The following is a 25,294-nucleotide window of genomic DNA, read 5'->3' as shown; positions in this document are numbered from 1 at the left end:
GACGTTTTTCCATAAGGATAATAAATAATGGAAGAAGAAAAAGGGTTTGTATTTGGAGTTTAGTGGAGAAAAGACAGATGATAAACATTTTTTGACTCTTAGATGAACATAACATCATCCAGAGAAACTGCATCAAGAGTGTGAGCATTGGCACTGTTCAGAAGTGACAATACTGAAAAAAAATGTGACAAAAAAGATGACTCATTAAATAAAATCTGCCTCTATTTCTGACTATTCCAAAACAGTGGTGGTACAGACACTATAGTAAGGGTTTTAATACTCAGTTACTTACTCTGGTACTATAAAATACATTCATATGTAAAGGATTATAAAATCCTGAAGACTTAAGGAGCACAGATGGTGAATTTTTTTCATCACTGCTATTAGAAGGCAAGGGCTTCATTAAGAGAAAAGCAGCTCTAACCAAGTGAATAGCTGGTTGAAAAATAAGATATTTGAGAACCGACTAGATTTATGACCATGGTTTAAAAACTAAGAGCGACAGTGAAGAGTGATGATCAGATTACATTTGCTTTTAGATTCTTATAAATTCAATTAAAATGACTTTTAAGATAAAAAGAAGGGAAAAATTAGAACTTTCTATATAATCATAGATTGAATTTATAATGCAGGAAGAATAGCGGCAGATACAGAAATTCATAAGAAACAAAATCCAAGAAAGGAACTAGACAAGACCTAAGATGCCAATCTTTGACAAAGACAGAAAACAAACAGGTTGAACTAGAGATCCTGAATGCAAGTTGGCAAATTTTATTAATTTATTAATGACATTTTGGGATAGGGTATAGTATGGAAAAATACCTTAGAAGATTTTAAGGAAAAATAAAATATCAATTGAAAAAAAGATTTTTAGAATAGGTAAAAAGAGTGGATCATAATAAGCATTATATATTTAGCAAGATATACTCAAACAAGTAATATTAGGAATTAGTGATAAGATTAATTAAAAAAGAGCATTTGGACAAAGATCTGGGAGAACAGAGAAACAAATGATACTCTCATCAGAATATACTACCTGGACATAAAGAAGAAATGGATTAGGAATCTCGGGTTATAATCCCAAACTTGGAATGAAGGAATAAAATAAAATGATAGTCTTCAATTATTTGGACACCTACTAGAACTCTTTCTACCCAAAGAATAGATCATAAATGCTGTTTTTGAAAGAAAATGTTTTGTGGGTTGAAAATAAATTTTGAAAGTTAAGTTAGAGAAATAAATGTGTTTTAAAAGAAAGAATTTGAAAAATGGGAGATATACTGTGGGATTAGAGAAGCAGAAATGTCTTAATTTTCTAAAAGCTTGGAAGAAAATTCAGTCTATAACTTGTCAAGGATGTAAGTCCAATTCCTGGTAGCATTCTAGATAGAAGGATAATTTTGTCTAATAAAATAAAGTTTAATATGGATAAATGTTAAAGTTTTACTCTTTGGCTCAAAAAAAGTCAATCTTCACCAAAAAAAAAAAAAGAATAAAGAGAGGTGTGGCTAGACATCATTTTGCTTTAAAAAGAATTGATGGGGGGGGGGGGGCTAGGTGATGTAGTGGATAAAGCACCGTCCTTGGAGTCAGGAGTACTTGGGTTCAAATCCGGTCTCAGACACTTAATAATTACCTAGTTGTGTGGCCTTGAGCAAGCCACTTAACCCCATTTGCCTTGCAAAAACCTTAAAAAAAAATAAAAAGAATTGATGGGGCAGCTAGATGGCACAGTGCATAGAGCACTAGCCCTGGAGTCAGGAGTACCTGAGTTCAATCCATCCTCAGACACTTAATTATCTAGCTGTATGGTCTTGGGCAAGCCACTTAACCCCATTGCCTTGCAAAAAACAAACTAAAAAAATAATAAAAGAATTGATGGTTTTAGTAAGTTGCCAGCTCAATATGAGTCTATAAGCAACCAAAAAAATACTAATGATAACTTCGGCCATATTGAAAAGCTTAGAATATGAAATGTAATAATAGCATCACCTAAATTATTTCCAGATCATACCTAACCTGGCAGATATTATATTCAATTTGGGAAGTCACATTTGGGAAGTCACATTTAGAAAGAATGTTGATAAGCAGAAAAGTATTCAGAGGAGAGAGATGAAGTTACTGAAGACCTTTGAAATGTAGTATTATTAAATATCATTTGAAGGAACTGGTTGTCAAATTGGAGAAGAGAAAAGACTTTGTTGTCATAGTTATCCTCAGAAATTCTAAGAGGAATTAAATGTATGACATTTTTCACCAGGTCATAATTAGGCAAAGCAGAGGCAAATTTTGACTTGATGAAAGGACATCCTTCTCAAAAAATGAGAGCTATTCAAATGAGGGTTTTGTATCACTGGAGAGCTTTCAAACAAATACTGGATGATCTCTCATTGAACATATTGCAGAGTTGATTTTTAGTCATGTAAAGATTAGACTCAGTAATTCCCTGGGGTTTTTTCAATTCTAGAATTAGTTGATTCTGTAACTTAATTTCCTACCATGGACTTATTACTATAGTCACCAGTAAAATTTGGGAATAACACCATGAATTTTCTAATGTCTTTTCCAACCCTAAATCTTTTGAAAACCTCTACTATGAAATAGTTGGTTTGTTCATGCTTTAATGACATTATTGGTTGCCATTATTTCTGAAATATAGCCAAAGATGAACTGAGATGTTTTGTTGTCCTTCTAAGAGGTTTCTATTATGCATCATTCACTGGATGTTGTGAAATTTGTGACTGTTACATTTTATCCAAGCAAACACTAAAAGAGTTTTAGGACAATTCATTCTTGATTCCTGCACTTCCTTTCAAAGTCTCCCTTCATCTCAGATCTTTTCCTCTCACATTCTTTTCAAAGCAAATAATATTTCATTAAAATCCTATTCAAGCTCTCTTCTTTTTTATTTGTAGCCACCACATCTTATGTCATTTTGACACTAATTCCTTGGTACTTAAAATCTTTCTTCCTATTTCCTGGCAGTATTTTTCCCCTTTGATTTGGAATATCTGAATCTTGGCTATGATATTCTTTGGAATTTTTTCTGTTGAGTTTTCTTTTGCCCTTTACTTCTCATAAATCTGAGTGAATTTCATTCATAATTTCTTAAAATACAGTATCCAGGTTTTTTGTTGTTTATGGTTTTCACATAATCTGATGAAACTTTGTTTTCTTTTGACCCATTTGCCAGGTTATTTATTTTTGATAAGTGATTTTTAAAAAAATTTTTCTATTTTTTTCCCTTTTTTATTCTGTTTCTCATTGGCTAGCTAATTTCTATTTGGCTCTGACTAAGGGAATATGTCTTTTGGGTAAGGTTTTCTGTCTACCTAATCTGTTTATTCTTTTTCCAATTTTCTCTAGAATTGGAATTATTTTCAATACTTTGCTCAAGAACTCTAATTGAGAAATCATTTTTAACTTTTGCTTCATTTATTTCAAAAATTCTAAGCTGTGTTTTGTTTGTTTTTCTTGTAGGTATTGTGACATCATTCTCTTCTTCTAGATTTATGACACAGGTGTCCTTAGACCCATTTTTCTCTTATCTTTGATGTCTCTTTGGTTTTCTCATTTTTTCAGACTTATTTCCCACATTGACACTTTGTGTCATGACCAAGTTTTATGTTCCTCTGGAAGGAATGATGGGGCGTTTGGGGGGGGGCTCTATTCTGTATTATTTTGGGATCCTTACACTGGTTCTTTTGAAGACTCCTAAGTATCCCTGCTTCATCTTTTGCTCCTTGCTTTAAAACAGGCACAAAGCTAAAGACTTTTGGTCTTCCTGGTGTACAGTTGGACTGCTTGTTTGTAGACTTTTGGGTACTGTATGCAGAGTTTCTGACTAGATCTCTCTTTACTAGTCCCCCCAGAGAATAGAGTTCTTCTCTCCAAGCTTCCTGGTTAGCTCCTGCACTGCATGCAATCAAATGTAATATTAAAGAGAATATTAGAAAACATCTCTAAAAGGAAAAAGAAGTGGATTAAGAACCAGTGGATTCAAAAGATTACCATCAATGGTTCATTGTTAGCCTGAACTAATGTCTCCAGTGAAATACGTTAGGTTTCTTTGTGCTAGTTAGCAAGGCATAGATGCATGTTTATGAAATTTGATGGTAACACTCTGTTAGAAGGAAGAATGAGCATGTTAATCCCCCAAATTTTGACAGGATAGAATCTTGAGTCAAATTTTATTAGATGAAATAAGATCACTGTTTAATAGGTAATAAATGTATAATTTTACTTTCAAATTGTATTTTAAAAATAAACTTTAATATAAGATGAGGGAAATGTGGCCAAATAGAAGTTCCTTTACCAAGTCTGGGAATCTTAAGATGTTCAAAGTGATTCACCAGTAGTATGGCTGTCATTTAATGGACTCTCATGTGGGAATGTGTTCTGTTTGGTTCCAGAGTAAGGAACTCAAAAATGGAAAAAAATTGCAAAGAGGGAATTGCAAATTTGGTCTCATATGTAAGGAAAAAAACTTCTTAGCAATTAGAGCAATTCAAAAGTATAATGGATTGCCTTAGGAGCTCACTAAAGATTTTCACAGAGTCTGGGTACTTTGGGTATATTATAGTGAAATTTCCTGATCGGGTGCAGTTTTGGAAGAAGGTATTTGCCTGAGGAAGGGAATTAATTTTTTCTCTCTTGGCTGGCCCATTGTCTTCTGGCAGTACCTGTTCTACATACTTCTCCAGGAGTGGTAATCTTTTTAGTTTTGCCTTTCACCTTTCCCCTCAAGAAAGGATGAGTTTCCTTTCAAATATGCTGTGGGAAAGAAAAATGGAGAACAAGAACATGCATAAATCAGTACAGACTCACTGGGTCTTGATATTGTTCTAAATTCTCATCTCTGCATTTGGGAAGCTATAAAAATGTGCATCAATAAAATCAAGGAATTTCTCTCAGTGGTAATAAATTCTATCCCTATAAGCTTCTCGAACCTTAGCCTCCCTTTTGACCATATTTAATTCCTCAGGAGTACATAAATATAAGTATTTGAATGAATGACCATGTTATCTTGAAGAAAATAAATGAATGCTGAAATTTTTTTCTTTACATGTAATTGGAAAAAAATATTAACTTTTCAAAAAACCTTAAAAGGGGGATGGGAACAAATGACAAAACAAATTTTAAAAACCAGAACTGCAAAAAAAAAAAAATGAGAGGAAGGGGCAGAATGAAAAGAATATAAGAACAGGCTTCATTAGTTCTGTTCTCAGTCAGTTCTACTACTCTGCCATTCAACATTGAATGAAGTCACACACACACAGTCTTTTTGGGGTCTGAGTCCTTCTCTCCTTGCTTCCAGGTAGATTGCTTCACTACTTGGTACTTAGTGGGTAAAGGCATCTGCCCTGTCTGCCTGTCCATACAAAGATTCCAGCTAAAGTGCACTGTGATGCTACTTTCTATCACTGTAATCACTTCTATCTTACTTTACCTGTGCTTCTGACATCATCCTCAGAACATTTGCTCATAATTCCTTTTTATGAGTTTTTCCATTGATCCTCCAACTCCTTGACAGCCCTACCAGCAGGAGCTTTATTCAAAATAAGCTACAGGGGCGGCTAGGTGGTGTAGTGGATAAAGCACCGGCTCTGGAGTCAGGATTACCTGGGTTCAAATCCGGTCTCAGATACTTAATAATTACCTAGCTGTGCGGCCTTAGGCAAGCCACTTAACCCCATTTACCTTGCAAAAACCTTAAAAAAAATCAGCTACAGTTCATGTATAACCTATATGATTGCCTACTTTCTAAGCAAGGGGAGAGGGGAATAGATTTTAGAACTCAAATTTTAATTGGAGTAGTTTTCAAAATAATAAGTGGAGATTGCACAGACCTATAAAGGTATTATGCCAGATTTATATAGATGAGTAAATGATAATAGAATTTTGAAATGTAAAATCAGTTGCAGCCTTCTTGCCATCTGTGGTTAAACATATTACACTAAAATAAAAGGCAACACTTAAAAATTAGTAACCCAGTTTCTTAGATATACATCCTGATAACATAGTGTAAAACATCACCTGACAAACTGTTTCAAACTACAGGCTTAACTTACATAAATATATATTACATGTATACAATACATGTATATCCTCAGAAAACAAGAAAATAAGTACCCAACAGGACAAAAATAAAACTATAATAATATCAGTAGATTTAGAGGATAAGAAAGCAAACAGAAAGAAAAGATATAAATCATTAAATAAGTACATAATGAAACTATGCATGCATTGCTAATAGGAAAATGTACCTACAGTACATTCATGATACTAACACAAAAGAAAATAATGAGTATACTTAAAACATGCAGTATTAAGTACATCAATAAATTTGCAATCTCTTACATTAATTACATGGGTAAATTTTAGCATTGTTGTCTGACTACGTGTGAACGCCTCTCTAATTTCCTTTGTAATAAGAGGAAGTCTGATCACTGATTGAATAAACCAACCCCTCCATTATATGTTGGTAAATTTGCCATCAAATTTGATTTGTCTCCTTAAGCCATTTTCTGTTAATTCCATTCTAATTTTCTAAGAGTTTGCTTAATTCTTAAAATTTATCACCATCTGATTAAAAGGTATTATTACTCATAGTCATACCCAAAATCATTACTTATTAGAGAAATGCAAATTAAAGCTTTTCTGAGGTACCACCTCACACCTCTCAGACTGACCAACATGACCAGAAAGGACAACAATCATTGTTGTAAGGGTTGTGGGAAATCTGGGACACTATTACATTGTTGGTGGAGCTGTGAACTCATCCAACCTTTCTGGAGAGCAATTTGGAGCTACTACGCCCAAAGGGCAACAAAAATGTGCATACCCTTTGATCCAGCAATACCACTACTGGGTCTATACACTGAAGAGATGATGGAAAAGAGTAAAAACATCACTTGTACAAAAATATTCATAGCAGCCCTGTTCTGGTCATGTTGGTCAGTCTGAGATTGCAGTCTTTGTAGTCAGGATATCCTTTTTCCTAAGTCTGTCATAGATTTGTGGAATTCCTCTTTTCTTCTTGGTTTACCCATTGGACTTTTCTCAGACCCAAAGTAGTTGTTGATTTTGGCATTTTTGTTCTTTTTATTCATAACTCCACCAGGAGTTTCTGGATTAGTGACTTGGACTTGCTCAGTCTCCACTCTCCAAGCTTACCTTCAAAGATCACTACTTCATACCTTTCCTTTCTTCCCTCACTACTTAGCTCTTCTTCCCCCACTTTGCTTTGCATTTATTTCTATGTGGACATATTGTTTATCCTATAAAGTCTATAAAGTCCTTGAGGGTAAGGACTTCTGTGTATTTTTCATTAATCCCTGAAGTCATTGCTTTTCATTACAATGATCAGTTTTCAAGTCTTTCAAAATTTTTTGTCTTTACAACACTGTTAGCATATATATTGTTCTCCAGGTTCTGCTTTACTTTGCCTTAATTCATACCAGTCTTCCAGGTTTTATCTGAAATCGTTCCACTTATCATTTTTTTACAGCACAATAATATTCATTTTTATTCATGTACTACCATAGTTTTGTATGTTGCACAGTTGAAGGGAACCCCCCTTAATTTCCACTTCTTGAGTCCAATGTCAAAATACCTGCTATAAATATATTTGTACATATTGGTCCTTTTCTTCTTTCTTTGACTTTATTTGGCTATAAGCCTACTTGGAATATTCCTGGATCAAAGGGTATGTACAACATAGAATTTGCAGGACATAGTTACATTTTACAACTTCACTAACAATTCTTGAATTTGTTTGGAAATTTACATTTTAATTGGAGCAGTCTGGTAAGGGAGACCAAGGATACTGGTAAAAAAGGAAAAAAAACACCCAGATAGTGAAGGTGGAAGTAAAATGAAATATTGTTGGGGGGGGGGGGGTCTTTCCTGAAATAGTGCTCTGAGTGGGCAAAACAGGATTAAATCAATAGGAGAATGAATTCAAGGCAAAGTTGATTTTGAGGGTCCCCCCCCCACACACACCATTCTGCTGCTTTTAGCCAATGGCAGTAAACTAGAATAACTACAACAGGGAAAACAGACGATTTGATTTCTTAAAATTTTTTGCCACTCCCAAACTCTTGACCAAGTTACTATTTTTATTTAGACATAAATACAATAAGCCAAATTCTGTCCTCTTCACTCCATGTTTGCAAGATTTCCATTCATTCATTTACCCAGGTAGCAAAAAGATATAATCTGATGAAATAGCAGTAGAATTTACCCAATGTGTAGAAATCCAGAAGTCCTACTGATTTGGCACAAACACAAACTTCAGTGTTATCAAGTGGCTATAGTCCTGGGTATCATCATATTCTAGAAATTGGAATGAATATTTTTAGTCATTTCTGATTTAGTAATTTCTTTTGATTCAAAATTATAATATGTGAGTAAAGTCATTTTTATATCCATGTACTGGCATCTTGTCTAACTTATGACATAAATAATGACCAAAAAAATCTTACATATAAATAATTTCCTGCTTGTATGACACCTAATTTTGCATTATGGAAACTAACAAGAAATAATAAGTGAAATGTCTCCAAAGATTAATGCACCAATAAAAATCTGTCAAAACTATTCTAATTTATTTTTTTTAAGTTCAAATGTTTAAATGTTAATGTGAAGAGTTCATAAGTCTTTGTACTACCTAAAGTCTGATACACCATGGTCTGTAATAGAAGTTGGTTCTAGTTGCAAGAAGTCACAATATGAGATTTTAATTTTAATTCAGGTGCTGTTCTTCCTTCTTTATTACAATACAATGTGGAAGTAATATTTAACAGGGAAAATTTTTAGGAAGGTATATCCATAACTCACTCTGTTTTTTGTCATAGTCTTAGGTTCCCTACTCTTTAATTTTGTATACATGTGTATTTTGTCCTACTTGGAGTATACAGTTTCCCCTTTGGGTTTGCCACGAATCCCTCTGCCATTATCACTCAGGATCATGTTCTATTTTCCTTATCTATAATGAAATTGGAAGTAAAATGAAATATTGTTGACTACTTGATTTGTGTAATAATCTTTTGGGAACTAGATATTATGAGTATGCATTTCTAGTTCTTTGGATAAGAAATAGAGACTAAGCATCTAGAATTGAGGCATTAAGCCTTTGGAATTAGTTAGATCCTCCAAATTTGCTCTTAATATTTTCCCTGAAATGATAGAGAGCGAGTTAATTTTAACCTTCACTATTAATACCCTTTTTATTGCTCCCATAGTTCTGTATTTGGCTATATAATATGTGACTGCTTTTATAATTTTTTCCTTGTATGCTAATGCCATTGCTGAAAATCCTTATTATTTTTTAAAAATATGTGCTATCTATAGAATTATTGAGCATTTCTCCCAAATATTGTCAATAACTCAGTTTACTTATAACCTTTAAGGAATTCCTGATCATTTCCTAACAGAACCAGTGAAAGAAGAGGAATCTTATAGTTCAGGTCAATATTAAGTACCTTTAAGAGCTAAGCATGTATTTAAAAAGACGAGAAAAAGGGGGCGGCTAGGTGGCGCAGTGGATAAAGCACTGGCCCTGGAGTCAGGAGTACATAGCTGTGTGGCCTTGGGCAAGCCACTTAACCCCATTGCCTAGCAAAAACCTAAAAAAAAATCCAGCAGAAAAAGATGAGAAAACATGTTTTCAATAAGTCTTTATAAGGACTATGACACACAAAAATAGCTGTTGCACAAGGCAAAAGGTGTGATTTAAGTGCAGGAGAGATCCAAAGTATACAAGAAATGTGAATTGAGAGATTCCCTCAAAAGGTTTCAAGAATGAGATTTTGAAGTAAAGGATTTTGAGAGAGATAGATGTATGAGGTGGTTCATTTCCTGGAATGGGGAAAAGCATAAACAAAAGTGCAGCGTTGGGAGAGGGCAAGACAAGAATGGGGAATGGTAAGTAGTCCACTTTAACCAGACCAAGAATAGCATAAGACTAGATTGAAAAGAGAGGTTGGACCCAGAATATAGAGAGTCTCACATATCTGTTGTTTTGTCAACAATAAATAGTCAACATATTTCTCTGAGTGCCTATGTGCAGTGTTTTTCTAGACACTGATGTGTAATGTCTTTTCACCTCTAAGCTATGCTCTTATCTTAAGTAAATGCCAACAATTTTGAAGAAGTAATTTTAGGAGTAGAACTCTAGTTTGAAAGCATCCCCTCTCCCCATAGTATCTCCTCTAGAGATGAGCTTAAACTAAAGATCCAAAATGAGACAGTAGGATGGAATCTGAAGCATTTATCTTAAGTGATTCTTAAGAGAGAAAGTTATAAACTTTCCTTGATTCCTTTATATTAAAAGCCTCTTTGCAAAATTGTCAGTCAAGCTTTTCCCCTTCACATTGACAAATTATAAACTATTTCATTCAGCAAAATGAAAATAAACTGGAGAATGTAGCAAATACTCTATTGCCATTCTGTACTGATTTTGTTTTGAGAGCAGTGCTGGAGCTTACTATGTTATCACTGTGTTCACAATGTTTCCCTTTGTGATATATTTCCCATATTTTGTGGTAGATATGTTGGCATAAACAAATGCTAAGAACACAGACTATAATTTTTATGTTATCCAACTATCTTTGCATGTAATTGGAAAAGTAAATAAATATTAAAAGAAAAAATAAATTGATTCTAGTTGCGTTCAGTAGTTTAAATAATTTAAATAAAATTTTGTTCTTAATTTAAATAAGATGATTAGTTTTCTTTAACATAAAAATAATTTTGAAATATTTGCTCATCTCATATTCCTTTTCCAGATTTCTAAAATGGCCATGTTTAAGATACTAGATTTAAATATAAATGTATATATTAGGGTTTTGAATCTCCTACCTTATATTTATCCAGTAGGTATGGTTATTCCTTTATCATTACCATAATCATTTCACATTTCTTAGATTTAAAATAATTCAGAGTTTTTCTTGGATATTTATTAAATTACTTAAAATACAGTCTCTCTTTCTCACTAATTAGTTAGCTATTAGCCCTTATCCCAGTTTATTAAATTTTACTTAATAAGTTGGAGAAACCTTTGCCTGTAAGCAGTTTTTTATTTCTCCTTTTGTCAAAATCCTTAACCTTCTAGGTTTAAGTTTACTGGCTTTACAATTTACTAACAGTGAAAGAAATAATGAAACAAAGATAAAAATAATTATTTGTAATATTTTAGCTGTAAGATCTTAGCCATGGGTATTTCTATCACTTCTTCAACTTCTCCCTCTTAAAACACAGTCCCACCTTTCAGAATCTACATATAGAAGTCAAAATCTCTCAAGAATCCCTTATTTACAATATAAACTCAGGCCTAATTGAAAATTACTTCTCTGTTCTTGCAGTTTCTTCCCAGCCATGACAGATAAGTCTCCAAAGCAATTTAAAACTTTCCAGTCCCTTTGTACATAGTAACAGCAATGCCATATAATGATCAGCCATGATAGACTGTTTTTCTCAGCTATACAGTAATCAAAGAAAATTCTAAAGGACTTATGATGGAAAATGCCATCCATATCCAAAGAACTATAGAATCTGAATGCAGATCAAAACATACTATTTTCACTTTTTTGTTTTTTTCTTTCTCATGGTGTTTCCTTTTTGTTCCTGATTGTTCGTTCACAATATAACTAATATGGAAATATGTTTAACATATTTGTACATGTATAATATATATCAAATTGCTTGCTTGTCTCCTGGGGTGGGGGGGTGGGGAGGCAGAAAAGGGAAGGAGGGAGAAAGAAAAATTTGAAACTCTAATTTTTACCAAAATGAATGATGAAAACTATCTTTACATATAATTGGGAAAAAAATAAAATACTATTAAGATTTAAAAAAAAAAACCTTTCCAGTCTCCTTACTTCTATAGTTCCTGGCATGTAGTAAAGTCTTTAATAAGTCAATTTTTAAATTTGTAGAGAGAAGAAAAGAGGAGAAAGAGAAAAGAGCAGAATGTTCTTAGAAAATAGCCGAAAAGTAAAAAAAAATGCAAATATTGATACATTGAACATGGAAAATTGGAAATAGAGCCACCAAAAACTGTAATCTTTCTCTAAAGATGGCTGAAAATATACTTCTCTGCATGCAATTTTTTATAACAAAACATTAATTCTGATAATATGCAATTTTCCTAACACAGTAATCCTGCAATAACCCATAAAATGTAATACACAAAATAAAATTTATAACATGCAAAACATTTTTTGTCTTTAGTAATTCCCTTGAATTCTGTAACCGTGTGTGTTTTTGCAAATATAATGAATCCTTGATTTGTTAGCATCAAACCTTGTAGTCCATAGCAGTTGTAGGCATTCTGGCACAAATTTTATCCAGTACCTTTATTATTTCACTAAACCTCATCACTAACTTTGAAGGTTTAGGCTTAGAGCCCAAAGGGCTTGATCTATACCTTGGGACATAAGTCCTTACAGCTAGATGGTACAGTGGAAAGAGCATCAGCCCTGGAGTCAGGAGAACCTGAGTTCAAAACCAGCCTCAGACACTTAATAATTACCTAGCTGTGTGATTTTGGGCAAGTCACTTTATCCCATTGCCTTGCCAAGAAAAAAGTATAAGGCAAATAATGAAAATAAACAATATATGCACAGAGAACTTTTTTAGTGACAGGTTGAATAAGATCAGTAAAATATGTACCAGGATACCAACCACTTCACAAGCTTACATGCATCATGTCTCTAGTTTTTTTCTTTATTGCACTTAGCCATAAATGTGCACAGTTGTCAACCCAAAAACAAAACTGAGGTTACTAAAAAAATCATGGAATACTTGAAGTTCCAAAACAGTATGCAAATGTTGAGAATTAACTATAAAAGTTTGTTGATTGATTACTTAAGGAATATTCTTTATAATGAATTAATTTCCATAAGAGGTAAGACAGTTTATTAGAAAGAAAGTTTTCTTCATACTCTTCTTATTACTTTATTTGGTTTCTCTTTAGGCATCACCTCTTAACAGTGTCTAGAATGACAGTTAAACTGTTGCGTCTCCCTTAAGTTGAATTAAGGACTGAATCAACTCCCAACATCTAAGGATTTAGAAATTTTATAAATCAATGAAATATCTTATATGAACGACATTTTAATTAGGAAGGGCAACAACAATCAAAAAAGATTAAATAAGCTAATCACATTTTATAAAGCAAATAAGTGGTAATTAATGGAAACTTGAGAAGAACTGGGGGAAAAACCTCTTAAGTTTAAGAGAAATTTGTTACTTGGTTCATATAAAAGATAGGAGTTAGAAGTAACTTAAAAGAATATTACTGATAATGCAGCTGGATATAGTGCTGGACCTGAATCAGGAAGATACCTCTTCCTAAGTTACTAGCTGTGTGACCTTGGGCAAGCCATTTAACCCTATTTGCTTCAGTTTCTTCATCTGTAAAATTAAGAGAAGGAAATGACAAACCATTTTCTAGTATCTTTGCCAAGGAAATGGGGTCACAAAGAATCAGACATGATTGAACAATAACAAAAAACAACAAAAAGACTAAAACTATTTCCTTCACTTAAGTGGAAACCTTCCAGAAAATAGCCAAAAAAAAACTTGAATTACTTCACTGTAAACTTCTTGATTGCAAGGATTCTTTTATTCCTCATTATATTCCTCACAGTGCTTAATATGGTTCCTTGCATATGCAGGATCTCAACAAGTGTTGAAAATAATTTAAAAAGACATCAAAATTCCATGTAATCATCATTATATAAAGCATATTTCCTTTTTCTTCCCTTCCACCCTTCTGATTTATCCCATTAAGAATACAGAACCATTCTCAAGTCCTCACCTAGAAAACTGCATCAAACATCAGAAGCCACAATGAGAAATAATAAAAAGGAAGACAAATTTTAAAGGCAAAACTGCATAAAAAATTTAGAACTATATTGTCTCAGTGACTCCTAAAAGTACCACTTTTTTATAGCTCAGATACTCAAATGGATATGTTGTCTTTGTCTTATCATTTTAGGAACTCTATAATGTAAATCACAGACCTTTCATGCCTATTTATTTTTGTTCACTTTGCAATAGCTTTCCCAGAGAGAGTCTTACCACCACTCTGGGGTCCTTCCACATTTGCTCTGGAGATTCATAAAAAGTGCCAAGTGGAGCCTGTTCTTCATAGTATATACATGCAACTCTGCCTTGCCCTCTAATGAATGTGATATTGACTTAGTTTTTTGGAGGCAGTTATATTTCACGATTCAATAGAACATTACATTTCATTCTCCAGGAGAACGTTAGAATTGAAAGAAGTAGGTTTCATTGAAAAACTTCAAGTCAAGTTGTAATTACCCATTCTGGGTTACCCTATTCTGGGCCAAATTCATCATTGTATGCATATGTGTGTAATTATTTGTGTATTGCTGTTAGACAAGGTCTACTGGGCATCCATCCAAATGTACATTAAAACTTGATCAATAGATATTCTTCTATTTGTTTTTTCTGTTATGGATGAACAGGCCAAAGTCTTTTGAATGTTTACAGCCCTCAAGAGGCTCTTCAACTGTTGAGTTGTTGTATAAAATCAGTAGCACACAGTCATATCCAAATAGGAACTGCTTAAGGACCTCATCTTCCACAGAAGATGCTCTTTAATCTCAACTCTGAGCAAGATCTCCATCCTGTCATAGTAGTGAAAAATCTTTTCTAGGAATACATTTCCCTGATTTATACTTTGCCTAATGTTTATTATCAGAAGAGGGTTGAAAGACTGTATTATTAAGGCTTTGTCTTCCAACTAATCTTGAATGATTTTGATATATGAATGGAATTGTTGTAAAAGTACCTATAAGGTTTGTACTATAGAATGATTTGTTTTTCTCTAATCAACAAGCAATAAGTATAATGGGATGCTGTATTCTCCATATCTTTCAGTTAATTGTGAAATGGTAAAGATTTGGTCCATTGTTGATTATCCTTGCAAAAGCCTGCATGTTTACTTACTAATAATACACTTATCAAAGATGTCTTCAATTCATGTATAGTTGATGTCAATAAAGATTTTGTGTGAATAAGAAAATAAGAATATAGGTTAGTAATTACTAATGTTCTCTTGTTTACCTTTTTTTAGGGTGGTAATAAGGTCTAGGATTTCCCCCACAAATTAGTAGCTTTCCCTCCTTTAGATATCTTACCAATGCTCTCACAACAGCAACCTAATTGTTTATAGCACATTACAGTAATAAATGCTCATTATTGACATTAATAGTATCATTGTTATCCAACAAAATCATTAAATGATGGTCCATATATTATGTTTAAAATGCAGGCAATTGTATGATTTACCTCAGAAAATTGCCATCAAAAGTGGTTTTTTTAATTAAGTGCATAAAAGGGCAAACTTCAATTAACTGAAAATTCACTTATATGAAATAACTGGTAGTGCTGTTTAAGTTATTTAATTTAAGGTTAGAACAGTATTACACTGAGGTCAAGAAAAAAGAAATATTGTTTCTCAAGTTAGAGGGTAGAGAGGATATAATTCCTAGCTGTCCCTGGGAGGTCACCAAATAGCCTTAAAAAGTCCTTTCCTACTGCTTTCTTCAATAATTAAAACTTTAGACTAAATCAAAGAAATGAAAAAAAAGTGAGTGTTTAGAGAAATCTCCAACAAAGTAGATGGAGATATTTCAACATAACAGACATTATAAAGTTAAGGTCAGAGAAACCTGCTAGCACTGGAATTACGTAAGATATTATTTCTTGACTGTCAAGCTTATTTTGAACCTTATCTTGAGATATGCTTAGTGTTTACTGAAACAAAATGTCTAACATATATATTTAACATATATTTAGATTTTCTCTTTAACTTATTCCCCTCTTGTGTTTATTAAGACTTAGTCAGTATTATGATTTTTATAAAAAGTTCACTTGAATAAACATTCTCAAGTGATGTTTCCCAGCGGAATACTGATGTACCTGGAATCTCTTCTGGAAACTAAAGAGAAGCTAAACCTAAATCAATAAATAACTTAAAATTCAGCTTTGGTTGTCAAGAGCAATTTTAAGGTACTATTTTTTTCCTTTTGGAGATTTGTGGGATGATTTCTCATTTGCTGTACTCATCTTAAAAAAAAAAACTTTACTTTCTTCCTTGCTACTTACTATTTTAAGATCACAGATATATAAAGTAGACATAGAACATAAAATTCCATGGTGAAATTACATATTTATGCTTTTTCTTTCTAAGTGCTAAGATTTTTTTAAAATGAATGCTTCTGGAGCAACTGGGTGGTGCAGTGGCTAGAGCACTGGCCTTGTAATCTGGAGAACCTGAATTCAAATCTAGTCTCAGACATTTGATAATCACCTAGCTGTGTGACCTTGGATAATTCACCTAATCCAATTGCTTTGCAAAAAAGAGAAATAAAAAAAATGAATGCCTCTTTCCATAGCATTTAATACTACCTTTAAACAATTTAAACTATTTTCTTGTTCCTTGGCATGAACATTCCAAAGTGTTTTCTCTAGCATCTTAACAAATCTAAAAAGCTTCTCAGAAACCCATTTCTATACCCTTATTCCCTCCTCATCAAAAAAAGAATTCTGAACTCTTTCAAAGTGGTCATCATTGGAAGTGGTTTTTTTTTTCTGAAAAAAGACAGTTTGACAGTCTATTAACCATCTGCTCACTCCTTAACTATGCTGCCTATTTTCATACTGACACTGTGCCAATGTATATATAATGATTTACCTCTCCTGGCAGGCACTATATAGGGACCTCAGTAAATTACACCAATAAATTCTATTGCCACAATCATTTCCACCTTTAATCTGCACCACAAAGTTCATTCTATCTATGATGGGCTTCCTTGGCTAATCATTATAATCTCCTGTCATCCTGACTTGGGAAAGATAATGATTTTACATCCCACAGGTTCCGACATAAGGTTTCCTTCAAAGAACTTCTTATGGAGCATTGAAATTTTGACTACACTATGTTTAAAGCACCAATTTTAGCTTTTCTGCTCCTAAACATCAGCTAAATACAACTTTCTTCACCTGGTTACTATGGTTGATTACATCCTATGACACTTCAGTGTTGGGTGCCAGCTTTTGAAATAATTTTCAGTTCTTTCTAGGATATAGAGATGAAACTCCTAACCAGGGTTATGCTGGTAAATCTTTAACTGTAAGGAAAAAAACGTGGGCAGCTAGGTGGCACAGTGGATAGAGCATCAGCCCTGGAGTCAGGAAGACCTGAGTTCAAATTTGGCCTCAGACCCTTCCTAATTACCTAGCTATGTGATCTTGGGTCAATCACTTAACCCCATTGCCTTACAAAAACAAACAAAAAAGTAACCAATGCATACTCTTAAAATCTAATTTGCATTATTATTTTCTCCTAAATATAGGCTATCAAAAAACAGATCCATCCCTGATTTTTGCAGCATTTACTAATTTCTGAAATATAGCTGTTTACATTGAAACATTTAACAATTGGCTCTTGACATACAGTTCGAGCTGGCTCTGGCTTATCCTTGCATGACAATAAGTAAATGGAAAATAGATCTGACTTTTCAGATGATATTTGGATTTTAAAAGGTGTCAAAGGTAAAATGTCTCTTCCTTTCCTCTAATTCAAGGGAATATTATTTAAAAAACTCCCTGGAAAATTAATAAATCTTTAGTGTCAATTAATTCCCTGTGTCAGTACTGCATTTTGTCACCTTCCCTAATTTTATATTTTATATTATAGTAAGATGTACTAATGTGGTCAGGCAGCATAGGAATTGAGGCCTGCTTTATAGTCAGACATTCAGAGTACAAAGCATTATCCTTGGCATTCAAAAATGGCAGAATAGAGTCACCTAGGTAGTGCAGTGGATAGAGCATTGGACCTGAAGTCAGGAGGACCTCAGTTCAAATTCAGCCTTAGACATGTGATACTTACTAGCTTGTATGACCTTGTATAGATCACTTAACCCCATTGCCTTGCCCCCAAAAAATGGCAGAATGAGACCTCATATGGTATTTATAGATTCTGTTGGTTACTTAGCTGCCATAATCATTCTTTCCAGAACCTTCACTATTTTACAAGACTAGATAAGGACTAAAGACTACTTCTGCATTCTGGATGTCTCATATTACTAATACGCTTGGGAACATCTATTAGATATTCCAAAATATTTATAGCCAGAATATGTAAAGAACACAAGCAGACAAAAATAAAATTAGGGCTTCTGGGATTTTAATGCTTAGTGCCCAATTCTTCACAACATAAGCAGGAGATATATTCCTAGGTTTCCTTTTCACTTGCTTTCTCAGCCTTTTTTCCTTTGTTACTTTTTTTTTTAATTTTTTCTTTGGTAACTCTGATTGAAGCAGGCAATAATGCCATTTCTAGGAATGTCATTTCTGGAAGTCTTATAACTAGGATATTTAGTGCAAATTGAAAACTACAGAATAATAGAATTAAATCCCTATTCCTCTATCTCCACCCTCACAACACCCAATGCATATATGTCTGAATTAGTTAGTAAGTTGTTTTATCTTGAGAACCATATAATTCTTGTTTCTGATAGTATTTGTCCAAAATGAGAAATTGTAAAATCAGTAAATTCCTCCTGTAAGTTTCAGATTTGGGGGAAAGCATCTAACTTCTTTTTTGAAAGCATCTAACTTTAGCCTCCTCAAGAAATTATATCCTTCTGAAAGTACACATAATAATACCAATGATGAGTTCTTTTAAGGTTTGCAAAAATGCTTTATATTTCATTATCACAACTGATCCCTACAACAACCCAGAAGATAGGTGCTATTATATCTATTTTGCAAATGAGTAAACAGAAGCTGAGCAAAGTTAAGTGACTTTCCTGTGATTATTCAGGCAAATCAAGTGTTTGATTCAGGGTTTGAACTTAGGTCTCCTGACTCTAAATTCAGCACTCTATTCATTTAGTTGCCTATATATCCAATATACGTACAATGTTACCTTTCAGCTAGAATCTGTATAGATAGAAACATTAACAAATGAAATAGATCCTATAAAGAAAAGCCAAATTAATAGCAATTGAATTTTAACATCATTAACCACCTCACAGATGCTATGCTACCCCAATACATCCTACAAACATTTTTCTTGGACATTTAGAAATATCCAAATATCTGAGCTGGGTTTTATTTTCCTGAGTGGATGCTACAACATTAATAAGAGCAGATTAACAAAAACAGTGATGAATGAACCTAGAATCTCACTTTTTTATCTTCCAAATGTAGAGGAAATTGTATTAGAAAAGAACTATATTAAGTTAGACTTTATAAAAAAAAGAGTTGAGACTAAGATGGAATTGAATGGTTGCGATGAAAAAATGTTTTAAAATGCATGTGGAAAAATGCATGTGGCCTAATCCCATATTAGTGTTACAGCAATTAAAATAAACTTTCCCTCTAGGAAAAGTGTTAAAAGAATTTTATGAATAGTCTTACTTTTAAAAGCTGTCTCCTTGCCTGTTTGGCTACATACCAGAAGAACCAGATCCTTCAAAGAGCAATTTTAGTGAACTATCCCTTCCATAAATAGGATCTAGTTACATGCATGAGTTTTGCTGCTTTTTTATTAGTTTTCTTAAAAGGAGAATAAAATAAAGAATAAGTAGATGTCATGCAGTGCATGGTGGTTAGGATCATTCAGGATTTACTAAAGGCTGCCCCTGGGTCCTGAATGGTACCCTTGTTATCTGGAAATGTTTTCAGAGTAAGTTTGGCATTAATTTGCTGGAACAGGAGGAAGAATCAGTCCTTTCACAGCTTCCAGTTTCCAATCTGTTTATCCCATACCAGTTGTAGTTGGTAGTGATGTAGACACCCATTCAATCTGCACTGCCCATTGATAGGTCCCTGTGACTTGAATTGAGAAAAATCCGTAACAGTGCAGTATGATGAAATTTCTTTTAATACTGTTCAGACTTAGAAAAAAGCAGTTTATCAACTGACCCTCCTCTAAGTCATATATCACACAAATGATATAAAATGATATCAACTGGGGGGCAGCTAGATGGTGCAATGGATAGAGCACCTGCCTTGAGTCAGAAGGACTTGAGTTCAAATTCAGCCTCAGACACTTAATAATTACCTTCTCAGGCAAGTCACTTAATCCCATTGCCTTACAAAAAAAAGTATCAACTGTCTTTTAAAATTTCCTGGAATATCTTGCTTATGAGCAAATGGTTGTTTTTCAAGTTATTATGGTCCTAATCTAAGAATCTTACTTTGATGGCTTAAAAACCAAAATATTTGAAGATTGATATATAATGCCTGATGATAAAAGTACACTTTAAAGTAAAACAATCAAGCCTACTGGAAGTACTCAATCTTCCCTCCTCCAAAGAAATAGACTAGAATTTTGTCTTCTCATTTGGCAGCAGCAACATCATTGTAGTGAAGAGAATAAGTTTTGCCCACCATGGTTAATTGTTATTGGGGGTTCTTCTGCAACCCAGGAATAAAGGGGGGGGAATAACCTGTTTCATTTTATTTTTTTTTCCAGTTCTCTCAGGCCAGGCACATCACAGCCCTTTGAAACGATCTGTATCCCTTACCCCACCCATGAATGTGCCAAACCAGCCTCTAGGACATGGATGGATGTCTCATGAGGACTTACGAGCTAGAGGACCCCAGTGCATCCCATCCGATCATGCCCCCCTGTCTCCACAAAGCAGTGTAGCCTCTTCAGGAAGTGGTGGGAGTGAACACTTAGAAGATCAGACTACTGCTCGTAACACATTCCAAGAAGAAGGTAGTGGTATGAAAGGTGAGTGAAAAATAAGAACCCACTTGAAGAGATTACCTCACTTTATTTATAGTTAGAAGCCTAAAAGGAGGGAGAGAGTCAGTCAGAGAAAAAGACCTCCCAAGGTTTCAGTAGTGACAGCAAGCTTCCATCCTGTCCCTAAAGAACTCTGAGGGGTGGCTAGGTGGCACAGTAGATAGAGCACTGGCCCTGGAGTCAGGAGGACCTGAGTTAAAACTGGCCTCAGACACTTCATAATTACCTAGCTGTGTGACCTTGGGCAAGCCACTTAACCCCATTTGCCTTGCAAAAAAAGGAAAAAAAAAGAACTCTGAAATGTGGCCATGTGCTCCATGCATATGGCTGCATAGAACTCTAAAGCCAAGATAGCAGGAGCCAGAGTAGAGATCAATGTAGCCTTTTAACCATTGTCTTCCAGACTTAACTACTTCTGTACATCAGGTGTGATAGGGTCTGCTATGGCAAATATACACATCCTATGCTACTATAGTGTTATACCTTATTCTTTTAATCAATTGCAGTCAATAATTTAGAAACAAATTTGCTTCTATTGTACATAGTGAAGAGTTGCATCAGTGATTCCTTTTTCCTTCTGTTGTCCCCATTATCCAAAATACCCTTTAAACACTTTTCAATGCATATGTTGAAGGACATGAACATATCACTAAGTGTCCTTGATAAAACTGTTAAATATGATATCCAGATCTGAAGATACAGGTGATAGATAGCCTTCTGTGCAGCATAAACATATATCCCAATGCTTTCCAATCAGTTCACTCTCTTTACAGACATTTAGCAAAATCAACCAGTCAACAAGTATTTAATAGTGCTGAAACAATGCCTGCTGTCAAGGAGGAGTTCTACTGGGGAGTCAATATGTACATATATAAGTATTTACAGAATAAATTATACAAAATGAATTTAATACAGTTAGGAACACTAGCACTAGGGGAATCAAAAAAGACTCAGTAGAACATGATACTTAAGTATATCTTGAAGAAAGAGGATTGGAAGAGGAGGAAATGAGAAAAGTGATTTCAAACTTGGGTAATTGCCATTGTAAAGACAAAGTGGGGCAGCTAGGTGGTGCAGTGGACAGAGCACTGGCCCTGGAGTCAGGAGGACCTGAGTTCGAATTCAACCTCAGACAGTTCATTGCCTTGCTGTGTGACCTTGGGAAAGTCATTGCCTTAAAATAAATTTAAAAAATTAAAAACACATGGCAATGGGGATTCAATGTCTTTTTTTCAGAAAAGAGAAAACAAGTTTAGCTAAAATGTAGAGTGAGGGAAGGGAAGTAATAGATGAGGCAGGAAAGATAGGCCAGGACTAAGGAATTTTTATTTTTGTTCTAGAGGCTATAGGTTCCACCTTGAATTTATTGAGGGAGGATAGTGACATGGCCAGATCTGTGCTTCAGAAAACTCATTTTAAATAGCTGTGAGGAGGTTGAATAGTAGAGGGCCTGGAGGCAGGAAGAGAAACTCAAGAGTCCTTAACTGAAACAGTGGGAGAAAGGATGGGTGTGAGTGACTTGAAGTTTCAAACTGCATCTTTGAGGCATGGGATGAGGAGATTAGCAAGGAGATAAAAAGAATTGTCTTGCTCTACAATGAGGGAAAACTGAGGCTTTCTTACATAAATTTGTTTTTAAAAATCTTCAACAGGGGGGGCAGCTAGGTGGTGCAGTAGATAGAGCACCAGCCCTGGAGTCAGGAGTACCTGAGTTCAAATCTGGACTCAGACACTTAATAATGACCTAGCTGTGTGGCCTTGGGCAAATCACTTAACCCATTTGCCTTGCCAAAAAAAAAAAAAAAAAACCTTAAAAAATCTTCAACAGGAATATGTCTACACACATAGGCCAAAAAAACTAGATTATCTAGGAAATCATGACTCCATTATGTACAGCTATACATGTATGAATTTAATGTTCCAACCATGCCCTGCTTTTCTTTGTTACCTTCTGAACTTTCTTCTGTGATTTAAATGGACTCAATGATGCACTATTTTCTTTCTTTTCTCTTTTCACATCATTATCACTACCCCTTCTCTTCCCTTAAAATTCTCTCCACCCCTCAAATAAAAACTTTCCCTTGTGACAATTATGTATAGTTAAGTAAAGCAAATTTGTATAGTATTGGTCATACCTGAAAATGTATTTGGTTCCTATTGTATTACATCTCCAGCAAAGATTGATTGGAATGCTTCTTTTGAAATGCATATCTTTTGAAGCTATGACTCCTTTTTGTATTGGAGTTCTTAACTGTTTAAATTTTTCTTTTACAGTTGTGATCTTATATAAAGAGTTATCTTGGTTTTGTTCATTTAACTTTTTATATCTGTTTATACAAATCTTCAGATTTTTACAAATCCTTCTATTTTTTATGGAGCAATACAATACTATTACATTCAAATTCTATACTTGATCACATGAATTTGTAGTGATTGCTGTGTGAGCTCCTACATCTATCAGTAACATGTGAGTAAGAGTGAAAGAGGCAGATGGTGAGAGTAATCAAGTATTTGGATTGGCAAGGGACAAGTGGAGGCATAATAAAAGGACAAATGATTTTATAGTAAAGAGGGAGCATGGCTAGAAAGAGAAGAAAGTGAATTCAGAGGAAGAGTATGATAGGTGAAGAAATTCATGTTGAGGACATAGAATAAGATTTCCAAATTGTCCCTGAGAGGTTCAAAGGAAATGTATATAACTTAAATCCTTGAAGGGAAAGTGCTTAACAGATGTAAACTCAGAATAATTTGAGGAGGATGATATATTAGTCAGAGCTCATAAGGAGTGCCAGTGAGTGGATAGATGAAAAAAGAAGTTGTTTCCTATGTGCCAAGCATTGTGTGAAGTACTGAAGATACAAATAGAAAAATGAGACAGTTGCTCCTCTCAAGGAGCTCACAATCAAATCAGAGAAGGCAACACATGTTAAGAATGATTCAGAGTTTTTCCCTGAAGTTTGGTGATGTGAAAAAGGTTTCCCAGTTCTGTGGTTTCAAATGCAAATAAGATCTAATGGAAGACCAAACCCTGAGTCCCATTGAACTTTTATGGAAGCAGAGCACATGAAGCAGAACACATGAAGCTATAATGGGTAAGGTTATTCAGGTGACTAGTATTGAGAGCTAGAAAAGGGGGGCTAGTTGATAGGCAGTTTACTTTAGCTGAAGTCTTTTTTCAGATGTCATCCAGTCTGGTGCTGTTCCTGAGGTGTATGATAACAGTGTTTTTACCATGTTCCAAATTGCATCTTGAATTGAAGTTCTTGAATCATGTGAAAGATCTTTTTGGTTTTTTCCTATTGTTTATAAATGGCTCTTGAGAAATTGGCCTAAAGTATATAGGGAAATAGTTCCTTCTTTCCTCTTAACCATTCTTAGGGAAACAAAAAGCATTTTCCTCAAAACTGGCAATCCATTCCAGTCCAAGTCTACAAATATTTATTAAGGCTTAACTATTTGCCAGTGTTGTACACAAATGTGCAAATAATGCAAATACAAGTCATAAAACACTTCCTGTCCTCAAGGAGATTATATTCTACTGCAGCTTAGGTATCTTGTCTATGAGTCTGAAGTACCCTTAGATTCATGATAGTGCACTAATTAGTAATATGATTATCTTTTTAACTAGATCATGAATAATCTGAGTACCAGGTATTGGTTATAGTCCTTCAACTCAGCTTTCCTATTTGTGAATCATGGTCATTGAAAGGCTTTGAGAAATTTGACTATTGCAACAACCATTGCTTTTGACTATCTTCCATGTGGGGATTGAAGTCATATTTCCAAGAAAACATGAGGCTGCACTTATAACTTGTAAGACTGTTTTCCAGGAATCCTCTGACCTACCTAATGAAGATAGGTAATAATAGAATATAATTTAATGTAATAGAATGACAAGTAATAAGAAGTATTAATTAACTAAAGCAACATTTGTTTTTTTTCCTGCAAGGGGCAATTTATCTCCCTGCAATAGACACTGATCCTATAAAATGATCAAGGATATTATATGTAGTTGTTTTGGTGTGTGTACTAAATGAATGTTATGAATAGCATTTATATTGAGAAATGAATGAGAGCAGTACATAAGTGTCCAAGAAACAAAGCTGTTGATAGTCTACAAACATCCCATATAAGTTTGTTAAATTTTGCTTTGTAGATGGTAGAATTTTCTTTTTTCTCTCTAATTCAATAATTGACATAAGCAGTCTGGAAAATCCAGGCACTTTTTTGTTTGTTTTATAACATTGACAGAATGGACAAAGAGGATAAATAACTTCTTCATGTCTTCTCAATCACATACAGTTCTTTTCCCCAAAGCTTCATCAGTAGACTAAATTAAGAAAATGTATGGCCAAGTATGTGTAGAAAAGATAAAAATGGAATAAGGATTCTTTTTGTGGGAAAATATATATTTACATCTGGGTTTGCACCATTTCCTTATATAGGACCAATTATTTTCCCTCATGGACTGATTAAATGACACAGTAG

At 34.1% G+C, this 25,294-nt stretch overlaps 1 protein-coding gene across 8 annotated transcripts in view; it reads left to right on the top strand.

Moving 5' to 3' along the window:
• Positions 1 to 25,294, top strand: part of SAMD4A (sterile alpha motif domain containing 4A) — a 313,807-nt gene that overhangs the window by 198,469 nt on the left and 90,044 nt on the right. For 7 of the 8 annotated variants that reach the window (XR_012473918.1, XM_074213455.1, XM_074213460.1 and 4 more), the window contains one exon: positions 20,528 to 20,791. The exons of the other annotated variant lie outside the window; for it this stretch is intronic. Coding sequence is in view for 6 of the 7 variants with exons in the window: in XM_074213455.1 (XP_074069556.1) it covers positions 20,528 to 20,791 (264 nt within the window). In the remaining variant the exon portion in view is untranslated. The remainder of the gene's footprint in view (positions 1 to 20,527; positions 20,792 to 25,294) is intronic. 8 annotated transcript variants of the gene reach the window in all.

Source organism: Macrotis lagotis, chromosome 1, assembly GCF_037893015.1.
Source record: "Macrotis lagotis isolate mMagLag1 chromosome 1, bilby.v1.9.chrom.fasta, whole genome shotgun sequence".
Lineage (NCBI taxonomy): Eukaryota > Metazoa > Chordata > Mammalia > Peramelemorphia > Peramelidae > Macrotis > Macrotis lagotis.
This window is presented reverse-complemented; position numbering and strand designations above follow the sequence as displayed.